This window comes from Myodes glareolus, chromosome 10, assembly GCF_982192425.1.
Source record: "Myodes glareolus chromosome 10, mMyoGla1.1, whole genome shotgun sequence".
Classification (NCBI taxonomy): domain Eukaryota; kingdom Metazoa; phylum Chordata; class Mammalia; order Rodentia; family Cricetidae; genus Myodes; species Myodes glareolus.
Genome location: NC_142035.1, coordinates 37431161 through 37453564, shown reverse-complemented (window position 1 = coordinate 37453564; position 22404 = coordinate 37431161). Strand labels below are relative to the sequence as shown.

Sequence of the window (22404 nt, the reverse complement as noted above, 5' to 3'; positions counted from 1 at the left end):
TTTCAAACTTTAGAATGTTTCAGAGTCACCCAGAGTGCTTCTTGTTAAGATAATACTTGGTGGACTTCAACCCTAGTGCTACCAAATTTGGCATTTCTAAGTTTCTAGGTGATGTTTCTGCTGACAATCTAGAGGATTACCCTGAGTTGGCATTAAAATAGCAAAGTTGTACGTGGAAGGGACAGAGGGTGGGGCTACCTGGTATCCAGCATGAGAATCTGAACTGCTGGTTGGTAGGTGGTATGTCTTGGGCATGTGTCACACCTAAATGCTGCTGGCTAATACTTATTCATTCCACAAACTTTTATTTAGCTCCAGATATGCTTTATGTGCTCACAACACACAACTCGTGTGGACTATAGCCAGAGTACACACATGTATACAAAGTCTCTAGTCCTTTATGTGTGCTCATAACACACAACTTGTGTGGACTATAGCCAGAGTACACCATGTATACAAAGTCTCTAGTCCTTTATGTGTGCTCATAACACACAACTTGTGTAGACTATAGCCAAAGTATACACATGTATATAAAGTCTCTAGTCCTAGATTTTTAAAGATCTGAGGTTCCTTGTAAGTAGTTTGAAGGCTAAGAGACCTTTGATCTGCAGTGCAGGTCAGCCAGCCAAAGGCCAGAGGGGCAAAAACCCAATTTTCTGTTTGGAGAAGCATGGGGCATGGCCAACCAATAGCCAGGTTTTCTCAGTGTGCACTATGCAAGTCCTCTTCCTCTGCTTGACCACCTTTATTGCGTATGGGGATTTGCATAGATCACAGTGGCCAAAACCCCTTTTCTCAATAAATCCCACTGGATGTTCTGTCAACCATTAGTCTACATGAAGGCTTGTTCCCAAACTACCTCTGTAAAGTGATTCTTCCTATGCTAGTCTGTTATACCTGCCCTCTTTGGTGCTAGATCCAGTTGTGCCTCAGAGCAGAAGAAACACACCTGCTACCTTGTTGGCCCAGTATTATGATTCTGAAGTTTGTACTTTCCCTCTACGGGTGCCAACTAAACATCGGAGAACAAGGAATATATACTTTGGTAGCTTTGACCCAAGAAAGGGTTATAAGCCTGCTGGATTAAGGCTAAAAGAAATCTAAGAAATTAACTTTAGAGCTTCTTCTCTTAGTTCAATCTTGCACAGTGAATGACAGGTACTGACAGAGCCCAACTTTACAGTGCAAATAGCCTGTTGTTATCTCAGAAGCTAAGGAACAATAAACCCAGGGGAATACAGAAACCACACTTAGTGGTCACCCTGGTGCTTTCTAGAGATCTCCAGATGAGCTGCCATAAAACACCTTCCAGGGGCTGAGATGCAGCTTAGATATGGATCACTTCTCTAGCATACATCAGGTTAAACATAGCCTTGTTTAACCCCAAAAATCCTAAAAATAAAGCATACACTATGAGAAACAGGACCTTATCAGTGAGGTGAGAAGAACCAAGGCTAGTTAGGACAAGGTGCTATGAGTCTGAAACCAAGAGAAATCTCACTCTGACATGGTTCTTCAGGGGAGATTCAGGTTAGAAGCAGTCTACTACAAAACCTGCACTTGAGATCCCGGACTAGGTTCTAGAGGGTGTGGTTAGTACAGGAAGAGGTAAAGCTTAAATCCCATGCTCTTGAACTTTAACACCCAGCTCCTATGCTTATCTAAAACTTTCTTCCATGGGAAGACTGTGTCTGGATTTCCTTGGCCCCTGCCTACTTTTCCCTTTCTGTCTTTATCCCAGGCAGCTTAGTTTTTAAAATCTGTTTCCTGATACAGTAGACATTCAATGCTGTGGTTATAATTAGCATACCAATTAGAAGTTGGTATTTACAAACCAGGTAGAGGTCTTAAGTTTGCTTCAAGAAGCAGTCACCCCATTAGAATTTCTATAAAGCTAGGTAAAGGATTACCTTTCTCCAGAGTTACAGATCCAAAATGGAAGAACACTCAACACCCCATTGCCCACATGTGGAACATCCTCAACAATCCATCAGTTTCACTATGGTAGGGTTGTCCCAAACTCTCTTTCAGACTGTGGGCCTAGGTTCCTTACTAGAATCAGGAAAGTGAGGCAGGGCGTACATCGTATCGTTTAATCTTGAGCCTGCCCTTTCCAGCCACTTCCAAAGAGTCATCTAAATGACAAGTCTGCATTTGATGTAATGCCTTAAACACTGGCTCTACATTTCACGGTGACTGTTTCAGAGACTGTGAGCTCCCAGAGAGCAGGATTGGTGAAATGGGAATGGTTTAAGTGTTGTGTGCAAGAGAACAAAATAAACATCTTGATTTTGTGAGTCCATGAAAAAAATAAAAGAAATATTCCATTGTCCTAGTTGCTTTACATACTAAAGATTTCTTGATCATTTGTTTTGCAGTCCATTTGGGGTGCTCAAGGGAGTGCAGTTTGGCTCCTTACAGTCGCTTAGGGCCATAGGTACTTTCCCTGCAGGCACAGCACTGTCCTGTACCACTAGAGGCTTTTCCTGGCCTTAGGGCCCTTCTGAAGAAGCTGCAGGTCTGTATGGAATTGTGTGCACAGACATTAGGGCCGTGTCACTGAAGTATTTACTTCATTTTTACCCTTTAAATAGGATCTGATCTTGTGAGCCTCCAAAACTAGCAGGTGCCTGGGAAGTGTTGTCCAGCTGAGCGCCTCAGAGGAAATCTAAGTACTTTGTGCTGGGGACACGGTCTACCAATAGCAGTCCTAAGACATTCTGTCCATGGTTACTGTATTTACATTTAGAACTTAGCTGCTTTTTCCCATATTCCTCTTATGTAGTGATAGTCCTGTTGCTGTCTGGAAACCTAGTTCTATTTTCCTATAGCTTTTAGGCTTTTTTTGTTCTTTTATTCTTTAAAAAGTTATTTCTTTAATCTTTTTAAGATTATAATATAATTACATCGTTTCCTTCTTCTCTTTCGTCCCTCCAAAATTCTCCCATATACCCCCCACACCCACACTCTGTATTAGTTAATCAGTTGGCGTGCTGATCCCCAAGGAAGATTATTTCTCCTGCTCTCAGAATTCCTTTGCTGCCTGTGGTTCTTTGTGTGGGGTTGGGGCCTGCTGTGTTTTTCCCTTCCACCTGAGGATGTTTATTATTGTCCTTGTTCAGCTTATATTTAGGCAGCCATGTTGGTGAACCATTCTTTTTTTTCCCCTTTTCTTCCTTTTTTAGCTGTGATTGGGCTTTGATACACTGTCAGTCTCAATGCTGCTCACCCGTACTTTCCCAAGGACAGGTAGACAAAGCCTGCTCCTTTTTCCGCTGTATGCTTAGAGAACCCTGTATGAAAGGTTCTCTGCCAGGTTTCATCAAACCAAAGGGAAGCAGCTGCATGTTCTGCACGTATTAGGTAGGAACCACATGGTTATGGCTGCATATCACATGTTACTTCTTAGTTTCAGATTGGGTTTGAATGGCAGAACTATTTCCTCAGAATTACTAAAATCATGATAATATTGAAAAGTCATAATATTCATCCTTAACTTTGAATGTAATTCAATTCCACCATATAGATATCTACAAAGAGTTGGTGATTACTATAGTCAGTGGCATACAGGGGAATAAAAAGTCTCTTATTCTTCCAGTGGATTGAGAGACTAAGAGAAGAAACTTGGTGCCTTGTTCTACAGTGTTTATGCAATGAGAAACAGAGCCTCTTAGAAAGGTGACTATAGTTTGCTAACCTGAATCTTATAAGAATATGAGACTATATTCTCATGAGAATATAAATTTGTCTGTAAGCAGAAACTTCTCTTTCTTTCCCAGCTGTCCAGACCTGCACAATCACATAAAAACTGTATTAATTACAATACTGTTTGTCCAATCAATTAGGCATATTCCTAGCTAGTGCTTATATCTTAAATTAATCCATCTATCAACCTGTGTATCACCACAAGGCTGTGACTTACCAGTAGGTTTTTGGCATCTTTCGCCTTTGACAGCTACATGGTATATCCCAGGCTCCACCTTCTTTTTCCCAGTATTCAATTTAGTTTAGCTCAATTCTGTCATGCCGTACACCAAAGCAGCTTCTTTATTAATCAATGGTAATAAAACATAGTTACAACATACAGAGGGAAATCCCATATCATCTTCCCTTTTCTGTCTAAATAGAGGAAAGGTTTTAACTTTATCATAGTAAAATTACATATAAAAAACAGGTATCAAGCAAGAATTACAGTTACAATATGTATTCTATTTTTATCTGGAAAGTTTCATATATAATTTATCTTTTATTATAATTAAGGAAAACAATAACTGTCTGTCTTTAACTCCATCAAATACCCCAGAAGGATTTAATATTATGTGAATAAACAGGAAGGATATTATAAGTAACTTCTAAAACTCTAGAATTGACAGAGACATCTTGCTTCCTGGACAGTCACCCTAAGTTCTTCTGTAACATTGGGGCATTCATCTTCAGCCTACAGGCCCATAGTATCTGGCAGACTTTTTCATGAAGCAAGAAATTTGAAAGACTGTTTTGTCTATACTGACAGTTAGTTGGTCACTTTCCTCTGTGTCCTGCAGAATGTCTGGCAGTTTCATCTGTGAAGCAGGAACATTGAAGAACCATTCTAATTTGTTTGGAAAGTTCAGCAGTCACTTTTCTCTGGGCCTTGCATGTCTAGTTTATACAGCATATCATCAAGCAATCCAGGCAAGAGCAGTTTCTTGCCCAAATGGCTAGCCTTGTTACACTGAAGGCAAATTCCATAACAAGCTTCTTCTATGCAAATCAACCTCTCTGAAGTAGTTGGGGTTGCCAGAAGCAGATATGTCTCCCTGTTGAGAAGAATTTAAGTTCCTGAAACATTTTAAATGCCATATTCTGTTAGTCTTTGAAAGGTTTGAAGAATATCCATCTGAAATATATCTCTGTACATCTAGAAAGCTTAACTAATGTGAGTACAGTTTGACTATTATAGAGGACTATCTATTAACCTGTATTTCTTAATTATACATTATATTTTTAAATGAACTGCACAAACACAATGCCTTAAACGAGAACAAAAATATACATACACAGTATAACAAAATCGACCTTAAATTTGTATCAATAGACCAAGATCCATACCAATACAAAATATTCAACTCTACATCATATCTCCCCCCTTTTTAAAAATAAAATTGACTGTGACCATTTAAGCATTTAAACTCAATCCTTTTTATATGAAAACAAACATTTATAAAGATTAATTTTGGGAATTTGGGCATAGTTTTCTCCAAACTGCTTCCTGCTATAGTTTTAGGGTTCATGGAGTCTTTAGGTTCTGACATCTTTCTCCTTCGGCAGCTACATGGTATCTTCTGGCTCTATCATTTTTCTCCCACCATGCAGTTTAGTTTTCCTGCCTAGCTCTATTCTGCCATGCCATAGGCCAAAACAGCTTCTTTATTAAACAATGGTAATAAAACATATCCACAGCTTACAGAGCAGAATCTCACACCATTTGTCAAATAAATGTATTTTACTTAAGCATTTCTCATATAGTATATTTGGATTATGTTTTCCCCTCCCCAAACTTTCCCAGATCCTTCTCACACCGTTACCCACCCAGCTTCATGTTTTCTCCCTCCTTTTATTTTTTTCTCTTAAAAAAGAACCGAAAAACAAACAATTAAATAATAACAAACTAATCCAAAACTAACAACAAGAAGGAAGACAAAAAATACTAAAGAACAATAACAAAACATTCACAAAAAAATATGGGGTCCATTTTGTGTTGGTCAACTGCTCGTGGGCATGGAGCCTACCCTGGACTGTGATTGATGTACCCAGTGATACTTCACTAGAGAAAGCTGGTTTTCCCACTCCCCAGCAGGTATCATTACAAACAGCTTCTTAGTTATGGTGGGACTGTATTTCAATCCTCCTTTCTCTGTGCTTGGATTTTTGTCTGCTTTAAACCACTGTAGGTCTTGTAAGAATTATTAGAGCCTCTAGAGCGGCAGGCTCGGTTGCTGAGAGGCAAAGTCCATAAAAGAAGACTGGTCTTCCATCCAGGTTATACAGGTAGCTGCAGTGCCCTCCTAGGACCTCCAAACAAATGCTCGAGGTTGTCAATACTTTTGGAAAGGAGAACACAGTCGCACTGACCTTGGCAATTGAAAAAGGCTTCCTGAAAGAGAAAAGAAGAAAGGAGCTCATGCTAGGTATCCTGGGAGGAGAGGACTTAGCACGCTGGTGTGGAAGGGAATGGTGAGGCCTCAGGAGAAGGAAGAAGTGTGTGACAATGTCTAGTTGGGGACATAAGGCCAACCACACTGGCGAAGCGTTTAGAAACAGCACATTCTAGAACTGGAACTTCTGTAATGTAAGGTAATGGTAAAAGTAAATGCCATTTTAATAAGATGGTAATGTGATTTTATATGCATTTTAGGAAAATAAGCCTAGTATCAGAACTGACAATATTAATGAATTTTAAAATCTTATGGTGAGTGTTTACATTTTGGTCTATTCTCCTTTGGTGTTTTGAAATTATTAGTTTTAAGAACAAGTATTGAGGCAGTTGATGCTGCTGCTGACGTTATACCCCACACTAACTTGTCGCAAGAAGAGAAATATAACTGAACCAACATGAGATCATACTTTAACCTGTAAAAGAGGGGGCACATAGTTTCAGCTTCTGTCAATGACAGAGTATCAGAATGAACTTTGTTCCAGTAGCAATGATAGATGCCTGAAGAGATACAAAAATAGCAGAAACATTTATAGGAATTCATTCAGCTAAAAGCAGAATGAAACCGAAGTGAGTTCAATCATTTAAAGGAAACTCCACTGGGTAAGATGAACTTCTAAGAGACCACATAGCTTAGATGTTGAGGCCCCTCCCTATTCTATTTGGAAAGGCTAAATATATTAGTTTTGTTGACATGAGAAATTATAGAGCTGAGTTCAAACTGACTAGGTTTTGAAGAGGGGTCCCCAGGAAGAACAGAATAACAGAGAGGGAAATTCCCCTTCCAGAATAAAAGTAAGTACCTTTTAAATCCTTAGCTGAGTATTGAATTATGCATGTATGGGGAGAGTCTTCAATAAGCCCTGGATAAAAATAAAAGCTATAAACCTGAAAGAACTGAGCAGGGAACTGAGTAGCTTCAGCAGGTATAGAGTTTGGCAATTAATGCCAACCCCTACCTGCCTCAAGTTAGGAGAGCATCCTTAACACTGTAAGCACTGAAATTTCAGAAGACCCATGCTAGAAGTACACAGAATCCACCCCAGTGCTAATGGACTGCCTTCAGAAATAGAAAAATGGAGCTAGATTCTACCTTAATAAAGCCACCTACACCCTGATTGTCATTTACCTGCTTGCTAGCACAACCATCAGAACTGTATATTTAGTTTATTTCCTTGTTGCTGAGGTAAAATTACTACAACAAAAGAAATTTAAGAGAAAAAGGCTTATTTTGGATAATAGTTCAAGGGTACAGTCCTTAATTATAGGGAGTCAAGACAATAGGAGCTTGAAGCAGCTGATTACATGACATCCAAAAAGCAGGGCACATGATTGTAAATGGAGACTGCTCGTTCAATTCCCAGCCACCCAGACCCGAACAATCACACAGAAACTATATTAAATACAACAAAATATATTAATTACAACACTATATATATATTCCTAGCTAGCTCTTATATCTTAAATTAACCAATTTCTATTAATCTGTGTCTCGCCACAAGGCTGTGGCTTACCAAAAAGGTTCCACGCAGTTTTCTCCTTCAGCAGCTACATGGTATCTGCCTGCCTCCACCTTTCTCCTTTCATTCAGTTTAGTTTTCCTGCCTAGCTTTGTTCTGCCCTGCCATAGCAAACTTCTTTATTACCCATTGGTAATACAACATATTTACAGCATAAAAGAGGGGAATCCCACATCGCATGGCCATATTCATAGTGGGCAGCTCTTTCTACCTGTAACCTAATAAAGATAGCCAGTTATATCCATGGCTAGAGGACCATTTCAGTTTCACAAAGTTAGCAATTTCACTTAACCATTACAACAACAATCTAAAGTTTCTTCCACATATTATTTGATTTTCAATATGCTATCAACAATTCGTAGATATGTAAAAAAAAAATGTGGCCCAGCATCATTTGAAAACTCAGTCAATGGCAGCAGACCTGTTGGTCAACTGATACTGGAATTTACAGAAATGTACTACAAAATCTCTGTGTAAAACCTGTTAAGAAATTTAGATATAAGATATTATAGACATAAGATATTTAGATATAAGGATTAATAGGTTTTAAAATTTCAAAAGAGATATAAAAATAGTAAGAAAAAGGACAATAAAATCTCACAAACTTCACTAGAGTGAAAAAAGTGGTCTATTGGAATTTGACAGATTCAATACATCTTAATAATAAAAAAGACAGTTAAAACCAATAAAGGACGTGAGTAGGCACTCCATCTCTTAGCACTTGGCAAGATACTTAACCTTACTAGCCATCAGTAAGGTATAAATTGAGTATCCTCTGTAGCTATTTGAATGTTAAAATCAGGAAGATGGAGAGAAACAAAAGATAGGCAAAAGGATGCCTGACTGCAGTTCTCATACACTGCTGGGGGCAGAAAATGACGTCATTGCCTGGGAAAAGCATGCTTCTTTATAAAGTATGCAGAACCAACCCAGAAATTTTATTCATAGAAAATGAAAATATAACAGCAGCCAAAAATTGTATACAATGTATATTTATTTAAAATCACAAGAAATCTCTGAATAATTCCTGTCCACTCAGATATGAATAAAGAAATTATGGGCTATTTAAAAGCAGACTATTTATAAAGAATAAGATAGAATAAAATCATAATACATGTGATTTAAAAATTCTGCTGATACAAGATCCTCTACCTGAAGTTTGAAATATATAACAGCTAAAACTTAGTCATAACCACTGAAGTACTAACAAGTGCTCCCCCTCCTAATGATGGTAAGAGGAGAATTCAGATGGAAAGGACACGAGAAGACATTGGCGTGATGGTAATGTATCATCTTTATTGGTGTCACAGTACTGTCCATAAAAACATTTGTTAAACAACATCAAAGTGGCATATTTATATTGGCATATTTGATTGTATGCACATAAGAAATCATAAATAGAATTAATGGAACTAAAAATGTAACAATGTGATAACATAGTATTATATTCACATGCAGGTTAGATTGCCAGATTTGGATACACTCTGAACTATCTATAATCTGAATTAAAGATATAGAAATAACTCTGAATTATAGATAGTTCAGAGTATAATCACCACATCAGAAAAGAAACTGGGGCTCTGAGACATGTTGCAAGTTCTTTGTGGATTTAAGAAAGATGCTAACCTAGGCTAGGCACTCATGAAATGGAGATGATCCAATTAGTATTGCCTTAGAATGTTGTCCTTGGTGTAATGTCTGGGACGCAGATGCGAACAGTGCATTTAAACAGTAGTTGTTATTATTAAATGGCTTTTTGACTGCACTGCCATTACCCTAACTCAATCAAGAATGCGTGTATAACCATGAGGATTTTAAGAATTAGATATCAGCAAACTACATTAGGCTACAATCTAAATAATGCAGACATTTGATAACGTATGATTAAGTATACTCACAAATCCTATTTTTGTTATCCATCTCAAACCAAGCAACTATCCCTTTGTCAAGAAAAAAGAATCCAAAGCTGTTCTTTGAAGAGCTTATAAAAAAAAATCAAGCACAAATATTTAGGACGTAGTTTTTTCTTAATAGTCTTCTTTCTCTTGTCCCTGTCTCTTATTCTTGTCATTAGAGATGTGCTTCTTTCCAGTACATACATATTTACACATACACATGTACAAGAGTGTAGATGTAACTATATATATATAATTGTGACTACACTGTCTATGATCTGGCTAGTTTTGGGCAACATGACACAAGCTAGAGTCATCTGAGAGGAGGGAACCTCTATTGAGAAAATGCCTCCAGAAGATTGGCCTGTAGGCAAGCCTGTTGGGCATTTTCTTGAGAAGTATGGGAGCACCCAGTCCACTGTGGGTGGAACCATCCCTAGGCAGGTAATCCTGGTTTGCATAAGAAATCAAAATGAGCAAGCCAAGAAACAACATTCCTCCACTGGCTTCAGCTTCTCCTCAGTGTTGGACAGTTATCTGGGAGTGTAAGATGAAATCAATCCTTTCCTCCCCAATTGCTTTTGGTCATGGTATTATTACAGAATTAGAAACCAGACTAAGACAATTTGTGTCTACAACTGTTTTCTAAACCAGGCATTTGCACAAGAAACAATCTTGTCATGATAAAGACTGTTAACCTAACACTCCATCTACTCTTTTTAATAGCTGCAGAGCAGACTGTGGCAGGATGGAACTTTATTTACCCAACAAGTTGTCTGCTTATGAACACAGCATAATTTCAGGCTATTATTCTTGCAGAATCAAGTGCAACATCATCTGCACTGGAGCTGATAACTTTATGTGATACATTTTACAAAGTGAAATTGATATTTGAAGACCTTTGAGCAATTATTTCCAATCTTTCCTTGCGAGTGACAGAATTTGTGTGTGCATGAACAGTGGGCAGGGCATTGGCATTCTGTCTGGAGTGGAGTGTTTGGTGGTTTTTATAGTCTTCTTTATGTTTCCCATTTGCTGGTAAAGAGCTGCTTTTAAATTTACCCAACTCCATGTTAAGCTATTCAAGCTAAACACCATCAGTCTAGCACACACCATTGTGTTAAGAAACCTGTTGGATGCCTCCTGTGCACCCAAGTCCTTAAATCCTTGCACAGGTATGTGAGGTTGTACCTCTAACACCAATTCATTATAAAGTAGAGCTTAGTACAGCATGTGACTGGTAAAGATCACAGAGAGGATTTCACCCCGGGTCTGTGAAGGGTGATAGTTGAGAGCAGTCTGGAATACATTCATTTTGATAGGAGGGTCTTTTAGGGCTAGGCTCGACCAAACGCCAGAGATATGTAAGTGACAAGGCAGGTAAGCTCGAATAAGCTTCTTCCTTTGGACACTTGATCAGCGGCTGCTGATGTCTTAATAACAGTCAGTGGCAACAGAAGTCACCTTGGCTATCAGACAGGCTGTCCCCTCAGCACTAAAGTCTGTCCAGTGTCTAGCTTTGTCTTGAAATAAAACAAAATTAAGAAGAGTCCTCATCAATTGCATGATGGCATTGACTGTGGGGTTGAAGAGGGTGTTAAAAGCTCTCAAAGATACTGTGTTTTGTTTTTTTTTTTCCATTCTAGATTACCCTGACTTCTACCTTGGCTTGGTTTGCAAACTTGAATTTTCTTTCTGCCCACAGAGCAGTACATGTTCAAAAATGACTAAACAGTTACCTGTTTAAGTTCCTAATTTATGTATCCATGAGCCTTTAGCCCTCTACCTCAGCTCCAGCTTCGGATCCCTGCACCGAAGGTGTTGATTTTTAATCAAATCAGCGCGGTGCTTCTTGCCAGGGTAGCTGTATTCAAAGGGCCCAAAGGAGGAGCTACAGCTAAGGATGCCTGAGGGCAGAAAGCTGGCTCTTTAGCAGAGTAAGAAAAGCTGCCACTGCTTGGCTTTACTTTTGTGGCCAGCAAGTCAGGTGCAAGGTCTTCCAGGTGCTTATAAAGTCCCATCTACCCTTGCGTTGTCTATCTCCTGCCTTGCTGGAACCTGATCACGCGCACATTGTGCCTGTGAGAAACAGTTGTCTAGAGATTTGGTTCTTATTCGGGTAGCCTTGCTTTTGCCATCTCACTTTTGAGATGAGTACACATGTGCCTTTCCCCCCGTAACCTCATTTAATACTGGTGGTGTGCTGAAAACCATACTTAACAGCTCTGAGGAGACAGTTACCATTTCTTCCTAAAACTGTTTTCATTGAAATCGGATGTTGGCAGAAAGTGCCTACACCAGTGAAATTATTCGATCTGTCGGGGGCTCCTCCACCCCAAGAGAACCTTAACCAGCCACACACCACCTGCATTGCTCTTCTATATCTTTTATTATGGGGTGTGGAGAGAGAGAGAAAAAGAGAGAGAGAGAGAGAGAGAGAGAGAGAGAGAGAGAGAGAGAGAGAGAGAGAGAATTATATCATTGTATCCATCACTAGTTTTCCCTCCACGAAGCTATGGTTTGGGGAGGAAGAAACTGAGTTCCTTTTCTCCTGTCCATTGAAACTTTTATTTCCAAAAGGTCAAACATAGGTTAACTTTGTTCTCTCTCTCCCCCAGTGGATGGCTGCATCCATAGAGCGGCTGGTCCCTGTTTGTTAGCTGAATGTCGGACCCTGAATGGCTGTGAGACTGGACACGCAAAAATCACATGCGGCTATGACCTCCCTGCAAAGTGTGAGTATGGCATGCTTGGCTTCAGTTCAGAATCAATTGAGACTGCCAGCCTTGCCTTTTCCCTCGAAAGAATGCCTAGAGATGGAGACAGTTGAGGTGGGATTTAATTAAATATGCTCGTATTCCGATTTAGTGTGTAGGTGCATGTTTATCTCTACGATTAACTAGAGAAAATTTCAGTTGTTCAGTTCTTTAACAATGTCTCTGAAACTGAGAAATAAAAGCAGTAGCAGAATATACGTTCCAGTATTTAAGCACCACCGGTGACAGTTTCTGGAAATGATGCCAATTTCTCACTCCTCGTTCAGGTTTCTTGATTGTGGATGTGTTTAGAGCAAAGGAGATCAAAGTGATGTATTGTGTTTTCAGCTGCCATGTAAAGGCTGATTGGCAATTACAGCCCAGGCATCTGTCACACTCGGTTCTCAGGAGAAGCCAATGGAATGTGGTTGTCAGTCCGAGAATATATTTGCTCTTTGAATGTGGAATGGTCGAATTTTCTATTATATTTGAATAGAAAAATGCATTGCAATTGACTGACCTTGTTGCTTCGGTGTTTAGCTAACTGCAGTGGGGTGGTAGAGAATAAAAAACAGACAGAAGTGATTAAAAGTGCACCTTTTAGAATTATATAATTTTCAGGGCCTGGGGATAAGGGAGGGTTTGTGCTACACCATTAAGGTGTGCACTGACCTGGAAACCGAGACGCCAATTTAATCTATGTACTTGCTTCTTAAGAGACTGCCCTGATCTATGAACACATTTTATGCGAGGGCAAAGCTACTTTTGTTTGTCTTTTAGTAGTGAAGAAAGCAGACTAGAAAGGTACAGCATAATTTGTGCGATATTGTTGACCTGAATGGACAGGGTATGTAAAATTACATTACCCAAGACTATCTGTGAATGGTGACATAGTGTGTTTTCTTTTAAAGGTAACTTTAAAAATTGTGTGTGTGTGTGTGTGTGTGTGTGTATGTGTGTCTGTCTGTCTGTTTGTGTAACACCCATGTTCACAATGGCATTGGGAGTTTGCACTTTGGCTCATAGAACTCATGACCTTAGGATTAAAGGTGATTTTCCTTCAGGGATTCTATAGCTCATGTTGGCAAACACAGCTCTTGAATCTAACATGATGGGACCTGTGAGATGAAGCTGACCTGTACCACCCTGAGCAGATCAATTACTTTCAGGCTCGTGTTTGTCCTTAAACCAAATAATAAACTAGGTCTTCCATTGAATTCACTACTTTCTCTGTAAGAAAACAGACAGAAAAATTCTCTAACTTCGAGCTTTCTGAACACTGATAAACTCGGAATCACTACATGGAGTCAAGTAAAATGATTGTTTTGTGTATTATCTGAGAATGTGTGACGCTTTTCAAAACTGACTTGGCTGCTATTTGGCATGCCTGTGTACTAGATATCTCATTTCCTTTGCATGGCATTCTTTTGATTTCAGAGTCATTGAGAATTTACCTAGGGTTAGGCACTAAGGCACGGGGATTTGCAAGACGATGTTTTAGAAGTTGTCATGTTTGAAACCTGTGTTTGAGCATTCGTGTGGTGTGTGACTTTCAGAAACATTTTAAAGCAAGTGGGCCACATGGCCCCCAAGACTCTAGACATGACCAATTTGCCTCCAGGTCTCAGCATGGAATTCCTACTCCAGTCATGATATGTAGCTCAATGGCATGTGTGCCATTTTGTGTCAACTTAACACAGGCTAGAATCATCTGAGAGGAGGGACCCTCAAGAGAGAAACTGTATCCATAATATCTGGCTATGGTCAAGCCTGTCAGCGCATTTTCTTAATTAACACATGATCTCAGGCCATTATACTTGGGGCCTGGTGATCCTTAATGTTGTTTTAAAAAAAACCAAAAAACCAAAAACAAAACAAAACAAAAACAAAAACAAAAACAAAAACAAAACAGGCTGAACAAACTACAGGGAGCAGGTAAATAAGCAGCACTCCTCCAGGTCTCTGTATCATCTCCTGCTTCCAGGTTCCTGCCCCGACACTCTTTGATTATAAACTGTGATATGCAACTGTACACAAACCTTTTCCTTCCCAAGTTACTTTCGGTCATGGTATTTCATTAACGAAGACAGCATGTCTGTGCAATAAAGAACCTTTCAATGGGATAGAAAATAGCACTCCAGTATGGCAGCCACCTCATTAAAAAAAAATCAAAGACATGGACTGTCAGTAAACATATTTCATACATTTCAGGATTTCTCTGCATTTTAAAAGGTTAATGATTAATAATAAAATCATAAAGAAAAGGAATGTGAAATTGAATAATAATAACTCATACTTGTATTGTACTTTATAGTGGTTCATAGATTTTTTTACAAGCCATTATATTTTAAATTATGCTTTATAAACATTGTGTGTGTTCATTTCCTTTTCCCTATTCATGAGAGATAGTTTTCTTTTCCATCAATGTGGATCCTCCATTTCAGAGTCATTAGCAATCCACAGATGTGCTTTTGTAGTGAGAGAATGAAAAGGGAGCTCATTACATACTGTTTGGGTCATTTTCCCCTCCATATTTAATAATTCTGTGACAGTTTGACAGCAGAGACTAGCTCCTATCTGTCCTCTGAGACAGTGGGTTCATCATTATAGGGGCACTAAAGCCAGTCAACCAGCCTCAAGTGATGATATCTTCATGCACCAGCAATTTGTTTTGAGGATGCTTTTGTCTGGGTTACATACTGTATTGGTCATTTTGGACTGTTCTCTGCTTTTCTATGCTTGCTAAATTAATTTATTCATGAATGGTTGTATTTGAACTAATTATACTTGTAGTCTGTGTTCTGTGACTTATCATGATGGGTGGAATGAAAAGCCCCTGGATGGTCTCTCTTTCTTTCACTGCCTGTATGTCTCAATGGTTTCTTTTGACATAAAACTAACCAATCACTTCTCTCAAAAGAAATCATGGTACAAGAGTATTGACTAGAGCTTCATTGAAAACTGTTGCTTAAGAAATATATAAAGGGCTATTTATACAGTTTCAATCTTGAACAGATAGTCCCTTCTGTGAGATTAGATTTTTTTGAATTTGTGATAAAATGTGTATACCTTTAGAGAAGCTTTTCACATGAGAGATATTTAAATTTCCCTATCTGTTGTAGAACTCTGTCCTCCAGGCTTAGTAGCCATTGCCAGCTTAGAAAACTCATGAAAAACCCACAATAGGCTCTCAAGATTGTTCCTGTTGACTATACTTCATAGTAGGAGGGGTAGGGAGAGTCATTTGATGCTCACCTGAGATCCAGCCACTCCCTCCTACATCTTCTCCCAAGCTGTATATGGTTCTGCCCCAGTTGCACATACCAAGTCTGCATCTTGGTATGCGTGAGGATATGTAGAGGGTAGAATGGTTAACTGGCATGTGGACTCCATTTGTGCAACTTGGGCAAGTCATTAACCATGTTAAGGTGAGACTTTCTGGTGATTTCACTGTTTTGGGGTTACCTAACTGTCTAGAAACAACATCTTTGTCTGTTTCGGTGCCCTATCTGTCATGAGTAGAGGTTTGTTCAGGTCTGCTCTAGAAAGTCCATACATCACTGTCAATATTATAGTGTTCTAATTTTGTCATTAATTATTGTAAAAGAATGAGATACCAAGTGAATGATTTTGATCAGGACCCTTTCATTGGAAAAATAGTTTGTTAACTGACTCCTACTTCTCAAGCATTCCATTTTACAATCCACTTTGCACCGTGCTCATGGAGCGGGGGGCAAGGGGGGTCTCTGTCCTCAGTTGTCAACAAGGGTATGTATGGTGGAGACTCTCCTTCCCCACTGTGGCCTCCTTCTGTATTCTCTCATATGCTCCCTTGCTGATCCTCAGTTCTAGGTATTATTGTCTCCTTGTCTGGAGTTCTATTCTAGACTTCCTCATTACTGCTTCCTTTATGTTCTTCACACTCTAGCTGACATAGTTATCCTGGCTCTTCTGTTCATCTGTCGTTGTTGTACTGTAGCATGCTAACTTCAAACATGCTGTTCTTACTTCTTTTTGTTTGAATGCATCCCTTTACCAGAATAAGGGTGTAGACTTTGGAGTTGGGATTATTTTCTTTATTTTTCACTATCCATGGAAGTTCTTAAAATGCCCCAAACATGAGAAGCTTGAAAGGTATTTCTTGAAAGGGTGAATGGAAGTAAGCGCCAATATTCTGACATATCTCTTTTTCAGTTAAACATTGATTAACCTAATTTTCTTCAGCTTTCTGTAATAGGCCATCATATCGTGAACCACTTAAAATGTCTTGAATGGTATAACTTGCAGCATGTTTCCTTGTATCTAGGAGTGCCTATGATTGTCTAGAAAGCCTGCTCTTTCATCTTCTCTACTTATCATTCAGACTCAACTCAGCTATTATGTCTGTTTGAAATGAAGTCACACCACCTCAACTACAAGTTCTTTCTTCAGCATATTGCATGTCAACACTTTGCATGATGCTTCTTTTCTTTGTTATAAATGTCTCATTGTTGTGTGTATGCTGCATGTAGAGAGAGCTAGAGGACAGCCTTCTTTGTTGTTCCATAGGAGTCATGTACTTTGATCTTTCTTTAAGACAGGATCTCTCATTGGTTGAGAGCTCACTGAGAAGGCCAGGCTGGATGGCTAGCAAGTGCTAGGTTCCTCCTCTCTCCACTGCCCCAGTGCTGCACAGTTGCACACCATTATACCTTTTTTATGGGTTCTTGGTATAAAACTGAGGTCCTGATAATTTTGTGCAAAGCATTACTCTCTGTGCTGTCTCCCCAGCCCAATGCTGCATCATTCTAACATATTCCGGGTACTGGAGTACTCTCTGTCAAGTGAATTAACTGGTAAAACTGGAAATTGTCATCCAATTGGTAAAAGGTTAGACACAAAAGAAAAATTATGCTAATATTCCTGAAAATAACAGAATTAATGTCAACTATCCATTGTATCTTAAAAATGGTTCAGCATATATGCAGTTCTAAGGTCTTAAAAGAAATTTACTTCTAATAGTTTTTCTTAAAGAGGTGAAAATAAAGTAAGGATATGATCACCTTCATTTAATTTTTTGACATAGCTCATAGATATATTTTCTTAGATTACCCCCAGTTTCTTCAGTGTTAAATAAGCCTCAAAGATAAATATAAAAATATTAAATCTATGTGTATAATATTTTTTGTTTCTCCCATTTAATCTTTAAATGGCATCAAAATTCAATGTTGGCATTCAACTTCTAGTGTTGCATTATTGATTTCAGTGAATGTCCAGGGCAACAAACAATGACATAATTTGTTTCAGTGAGTGGTATGAATTAGTCTCCTTATTCTATTCCTAGGTGCCGAACTAATCAGAGGATAGTCGCTTAAAAGGTCCTGTTGATAGTAATTAGTATTTCTCTGGTGCCCTTCATTAAGAAATCAAAATACTTTGAAACATGAGCTTATCAGTCCTTTGAAATTGCTCTAAAGAAGTGACATGTCAAGTAAGGATAATATATTTCCAAAATAAAGAGAAATTCACATACAGTGAAATCAAATCTGCAGCTCCCAGGAACAAATTAAATCATAGAGTAGAGACTTGATTGTGGCCTGGAGTTATGAAGTAGGTGGAGTATCACTGGCAGTGTTACCCAGTCCTGCTACCTGCTTTTGTAAGTAAAGTTTTATTAGAACCCAGCTATGCCCGTTTGTTCACCTATTATTTACAGACCCTTTGGTGTGAGTGAGTTGAGTAATTCCTTTAGGGATTGTATGATTGGAAGGTCTGAACCATGTGATGTCTGGTCCTTTGTGGTTTCTTAAGGCCTAGTCTGTATCAGTCCTCATGTTTTATAAGGAGGAAGGCATGATTCATAAAAGTTAAATATTTATCAAGTTTTATTAAGTGTGTGTAATAGATCAAAGTTGACAAAAGCAGAATACCTGCCTGGCATCTGACATTTCTTGGGACTGCCCTTGCTTATTGTGCCTCAAGTCAATACGTCTTAGGAGGCTGATTTGAACCTCTTCAATTCTTTCACCTCACTAGACCATCTTGAGGAAAAAATTCCTGATGAGAAAGAAAATAATTTCTGTATTGAGACAGGACTGAGAAGTGTGTAAGGCAATTGTCTGTAGTGAGAATTAGTTTAAAACGCCAGAGTATTGGGCCATAGGTCTTCATTCCTTGCTTCATTCATTGGGGTTAGCTAATGTACTGAAAGGGGGGGCTTTGGCCCAAGGAAATTCATAATTAGGAAGATGTAACTCAAAAGGTGTTTCTGAGTTAGTCCTCTGTGGAAGGCGACCTGATTTCGGCCTTTCTGGACTCTCCCAGCAGGTGTCTGATTGTGTGCAGTGAAGTGGGCATGCTGGGAAGAATGTGACTCTGCAGCCTTTGATGGGGACCTGAGGGCTCTCACGAGTCAATTCCATAATTAAATGGCAAGTTACTTAAAGGGAAAAAAATAGCTTCTGAAGAACATAAAATCATCATCTTCTTTCCAGAAGAGGAAGGTGTGATGGTTCTTTATAAAAATCCACCATTATCAGTTGATTTCATTAGGAGCTCAACTTCCATTTGAGTATGTTTTTCCACATCTACTGTTCTTTCCTTGTATATTAAAGAACTCTACTTTATCCTCTTAGTGAGCCTCACAATGCATGGAGAAGTAAAAAAGCTCAGATTAGAAGGTCTTGAGATGCAGTTTCAAAGCAAATTGTTTGACCACACTTGGAAGAACTCAGTGAGAAGCTCCTTGGCTCAGCAAACTCTCTATGTAACTCTAATGAATACTCAAGTACAAAAGCCATCACCCTACCGGGAGTTGAACACCAAGTAGCAATCTTGCTTTAACCCTCTTGGCTGTCTAACAAAGCCTCTTGGTTATTAGACTAGGGCTTTCTTCAAAGAATTCTGGCTCTCTCTCTCTCTCTCCTTTGTAGTATTTTCATAGTTAGCGACAATGCCTATATTTGCTTAGCTATTCATTGTTTACCCTCTACAACTGCCAGTTTAAGGACCTCTGAGTTGTATCAGTCTCATCGATCCCTGGGATGCATAGCATTTGGCCAAAGAGATGATCTTCATGCATTTTTGCTGGGAGAATCACCAATGGCTTGTGCTCTTCCTCTCCTTGTCACTAGGCTCACTGTAGGAAATCAGCATGACCGCACTCAAGACAGAATTCCACAGTTCCAGACATCTGCAGAGCTGGATCCTCAGCTGCCCTTAACATATCACATCACCCAGCAGGCTTCCTTTTACAAAACTTTCAAATTTTTATTTTCTTATTGTGGGAGAGAAAGAGAGAGAGCATGAGAACATGAATGTGGCTACACGCCGTGGCTTGCATGTAGATGTGGAAGTCCAAGAACAGCTTTTCCCAGTCATTCCCAGTCATTCCTCTCCTTCCACCATGGAGTAACCAGGGACTGCACTCAGGTCATCTGGCTGAGCAGCAAGAACCCTTACCTGCTAAAGCATTTTGTGTGCCTCAAGCGTGCCTCTAGATGAAAGGTTCTAGCAGCAAAAGAAAGCACAAACGGGTAAGTTTAACTTATTCCTCTCCCACACATGTGCCTTCCACCTTACAGTCCCTCTTTGTAGACCCACTAGAATAATGCAGATTTTATTATCAGGTGATTTTGTGACCAATCGATTCTTGTTCTAGTATCTTTTGAAAGCATCTACATTACAAAAGCAACAAGTACTTTTATTACTATGTTATTAGATAGGTGTAGAATAGAGCCTTCATTTTACTTTCATCATGCGCTGTGTTAGCTGGCCTTCAGAGGACACTACCTATGCCTTCATTTTTTTCCCCATATGATCAATAGGAAATAACAATGTAAATCAATTCAAAGTGATAATGTAAATGGGCTCTTGAAGCAATTCCCACTGTGAAATAAGTAGTTAGCAGCGACACTGGCATTAGCCACAGTGGGGGTAATCAGCCTGTGGATGTGTTTAATCAGAGTTATCAGCTAAGATTAAAGAGAGAGTCACAGTTATGTGGGGATAATCATTTTCAAGGTATAAAAGATGAATATGTGAAGGTGTTCTCATAAATTAAAGGCATCAGAATGGCTTTGAGTAATTTAGGATGCACTGAGGTCAGGAACAAGCAAACAGGAGAGGTTAATCTCGGAGCCATGGTCATTAATGTGCAGAGACAGCTGAATATGCTTATGGAAATATGGAGCGAACCCTGAGTTAAATGATTTCCCCCATACATTAAAATATTCCTTGAGCTGTCACTAACATACATGATTTGACTAAAGAGTGAGCAACATGGAAGAATTTTTACAGGCATTACTTATCTTAGTAATTAATTACTAATTTCAAAAGCTGAATGTTGGTCTGCTTTATGATTTGGTTTAAACACACTGACAGAACCAACCAAACACTGTAGAACAAAGGGCTGATTCCATGGTGTCTATAACACTGAACTTCAAGGTCAATCTGAAAAGTCCTGAACTTGATATTCTAATTATATTGTGAAGTCCTTTAACCTCTGATCATGAGTTTCCATGTTCATGATTATCTTTAGGTCATGGTATCTATCTTACCAGAGTCTGTTAAGAATAGACATAGAACTGTGTCTTAATTATATAAGACATCAGAGAGATATGTGACTCTATTGGTAGCTGTAAAAGAATTGGCATACCTCGTTTGCTCACTCAGCTTATTTTTATTGGGTGTTTGCTCTGACCTTGGGGGCTCTTCTAGAAAGTAGAGAACTGTGGTGAAGAAACTCTGGCCCATCAGACCTCACGATCAAGCCAAGAGAGGCAGACAATAAACACATTTGCACAAAACTCAGGACTTTTCGAGGGCGGCAAAGCCTATGAGAAGGATAGTGCAAGCTAACAGTGGAAATGTGAAGAGGGAGCTTTCCTATGTGGTCAGGGAAGGCATCCCAGTGGATGTGATATTTGGGCTGAGAGATGCGCTGCTTGCTCAATGAGAAAACCATTGCACACAAAAGAAAACACTTCACCACTGAGCGAAAAGTCAGCTTGCTCAACATGAAAATGAGGGTGGCCAGGGGATGTTCCTGTGTCCCTTATCCTTGCACTGGGTTTGTCTTCTTTGTTTTGATGTACAGTCATATAACAGTGTTGATAGGTACAAATAATCATTTTATCCTAAGTTTTTTTTAACTTGTAATGAAAGTATTGCTATGCCTAATGGATCAGAGAGGAATTTTAATGATCACTTACTAATCACTGCATAATTTTACAGATAGGAAAACTGAAGCCCAGAATAATGACTTAATCTCTCTCAAGGTTATATAATAAGTGACAAACATAAGTACCCAGCCTGAGTTCCTCACATTACAGTGTAGTGACCTCTTTTTGTTAGACTTTGCTCTTTGTTTTTGCTAACACTTCTGTAAGAACATTATGAGAGTGTAGCCATCTAGCCAATAAGATAGAGAAAACAAACATTTGAAGAAAAAAGTTTTCACTTCATACAGCATGCCTGTTACTTCATCGGTAGTAATCTTGATGAGTCCTACATCATGGACAAGACCACGAGCTTGCCTGGAGGGCTTTTTGACAGTGGTCACTCAGAATCTTATAGCAGTATCTGGTATCTGAAGAAACATGGAAGTCACCAGTATGAAATAATGAAAATTCTTCGTTATCCTTAAAACAGCATTTTTGCAGTAGCTTAATTGGTGTAGGAGGTCCTTCTTCTCTTTGTGTGTTGTTTTCATTGGTTGAATAAAGAGACTGCCTTGGCCTTTTGGTAGGGCAGCCCTTACATGGGTGGAGTAGACAGAACAGAATGCTGGGAAGAAGGAAAGTGTGGCAGATGTCATGATTCTCCTGCCTGAGACAGATGGATGCTGATTAGACTCATCCTGGTAAGCCACAGTCAAGTGGTGATACAGATTATTAGAAATGGGTTAAACTAATATGTGAGAATTAGCCAAGAAGAGGCTAGATATAATGGGTCAGGCAGTGTTTAAATGAATACAGTGTCTGTGTAATTATTTCGGGCTATAAGCAAGCCGGGTGGTGGGACACAGCCCGCTCTCCTCCTACAACACTTAATTTCAG

The 22404-nt window shown here is 39.1% G+C and overlaps 1 protein-coding gene across 8 annotated transcripts in view; it reads left to right on the top strand.

Annotated features, from left to right (window-relative positions):
- Macrod2 (mono-ADP ribosylhydrolase 2) overlaps nucleotides 1–22404 on the top strand; it is a 1889233-nt gene that overhangs the window by 592800 nt on the left and 1274029 nt on the right. For all 8 annotated transcript variants that reach the window (XM_085696807.2, XM_085696806.2, XM_085696803.2 and 5 more), the window contains exon 5: nucleotides 12230–12346. In XM_085696807.2, coding sequence (XP_085552933.2) covers nucleotides 12230–12346 — 117 coding nt within the window. The remainder of the gene's footprint in view (nucleotides 1–12229; nucleotides 12347–22404) is intronic.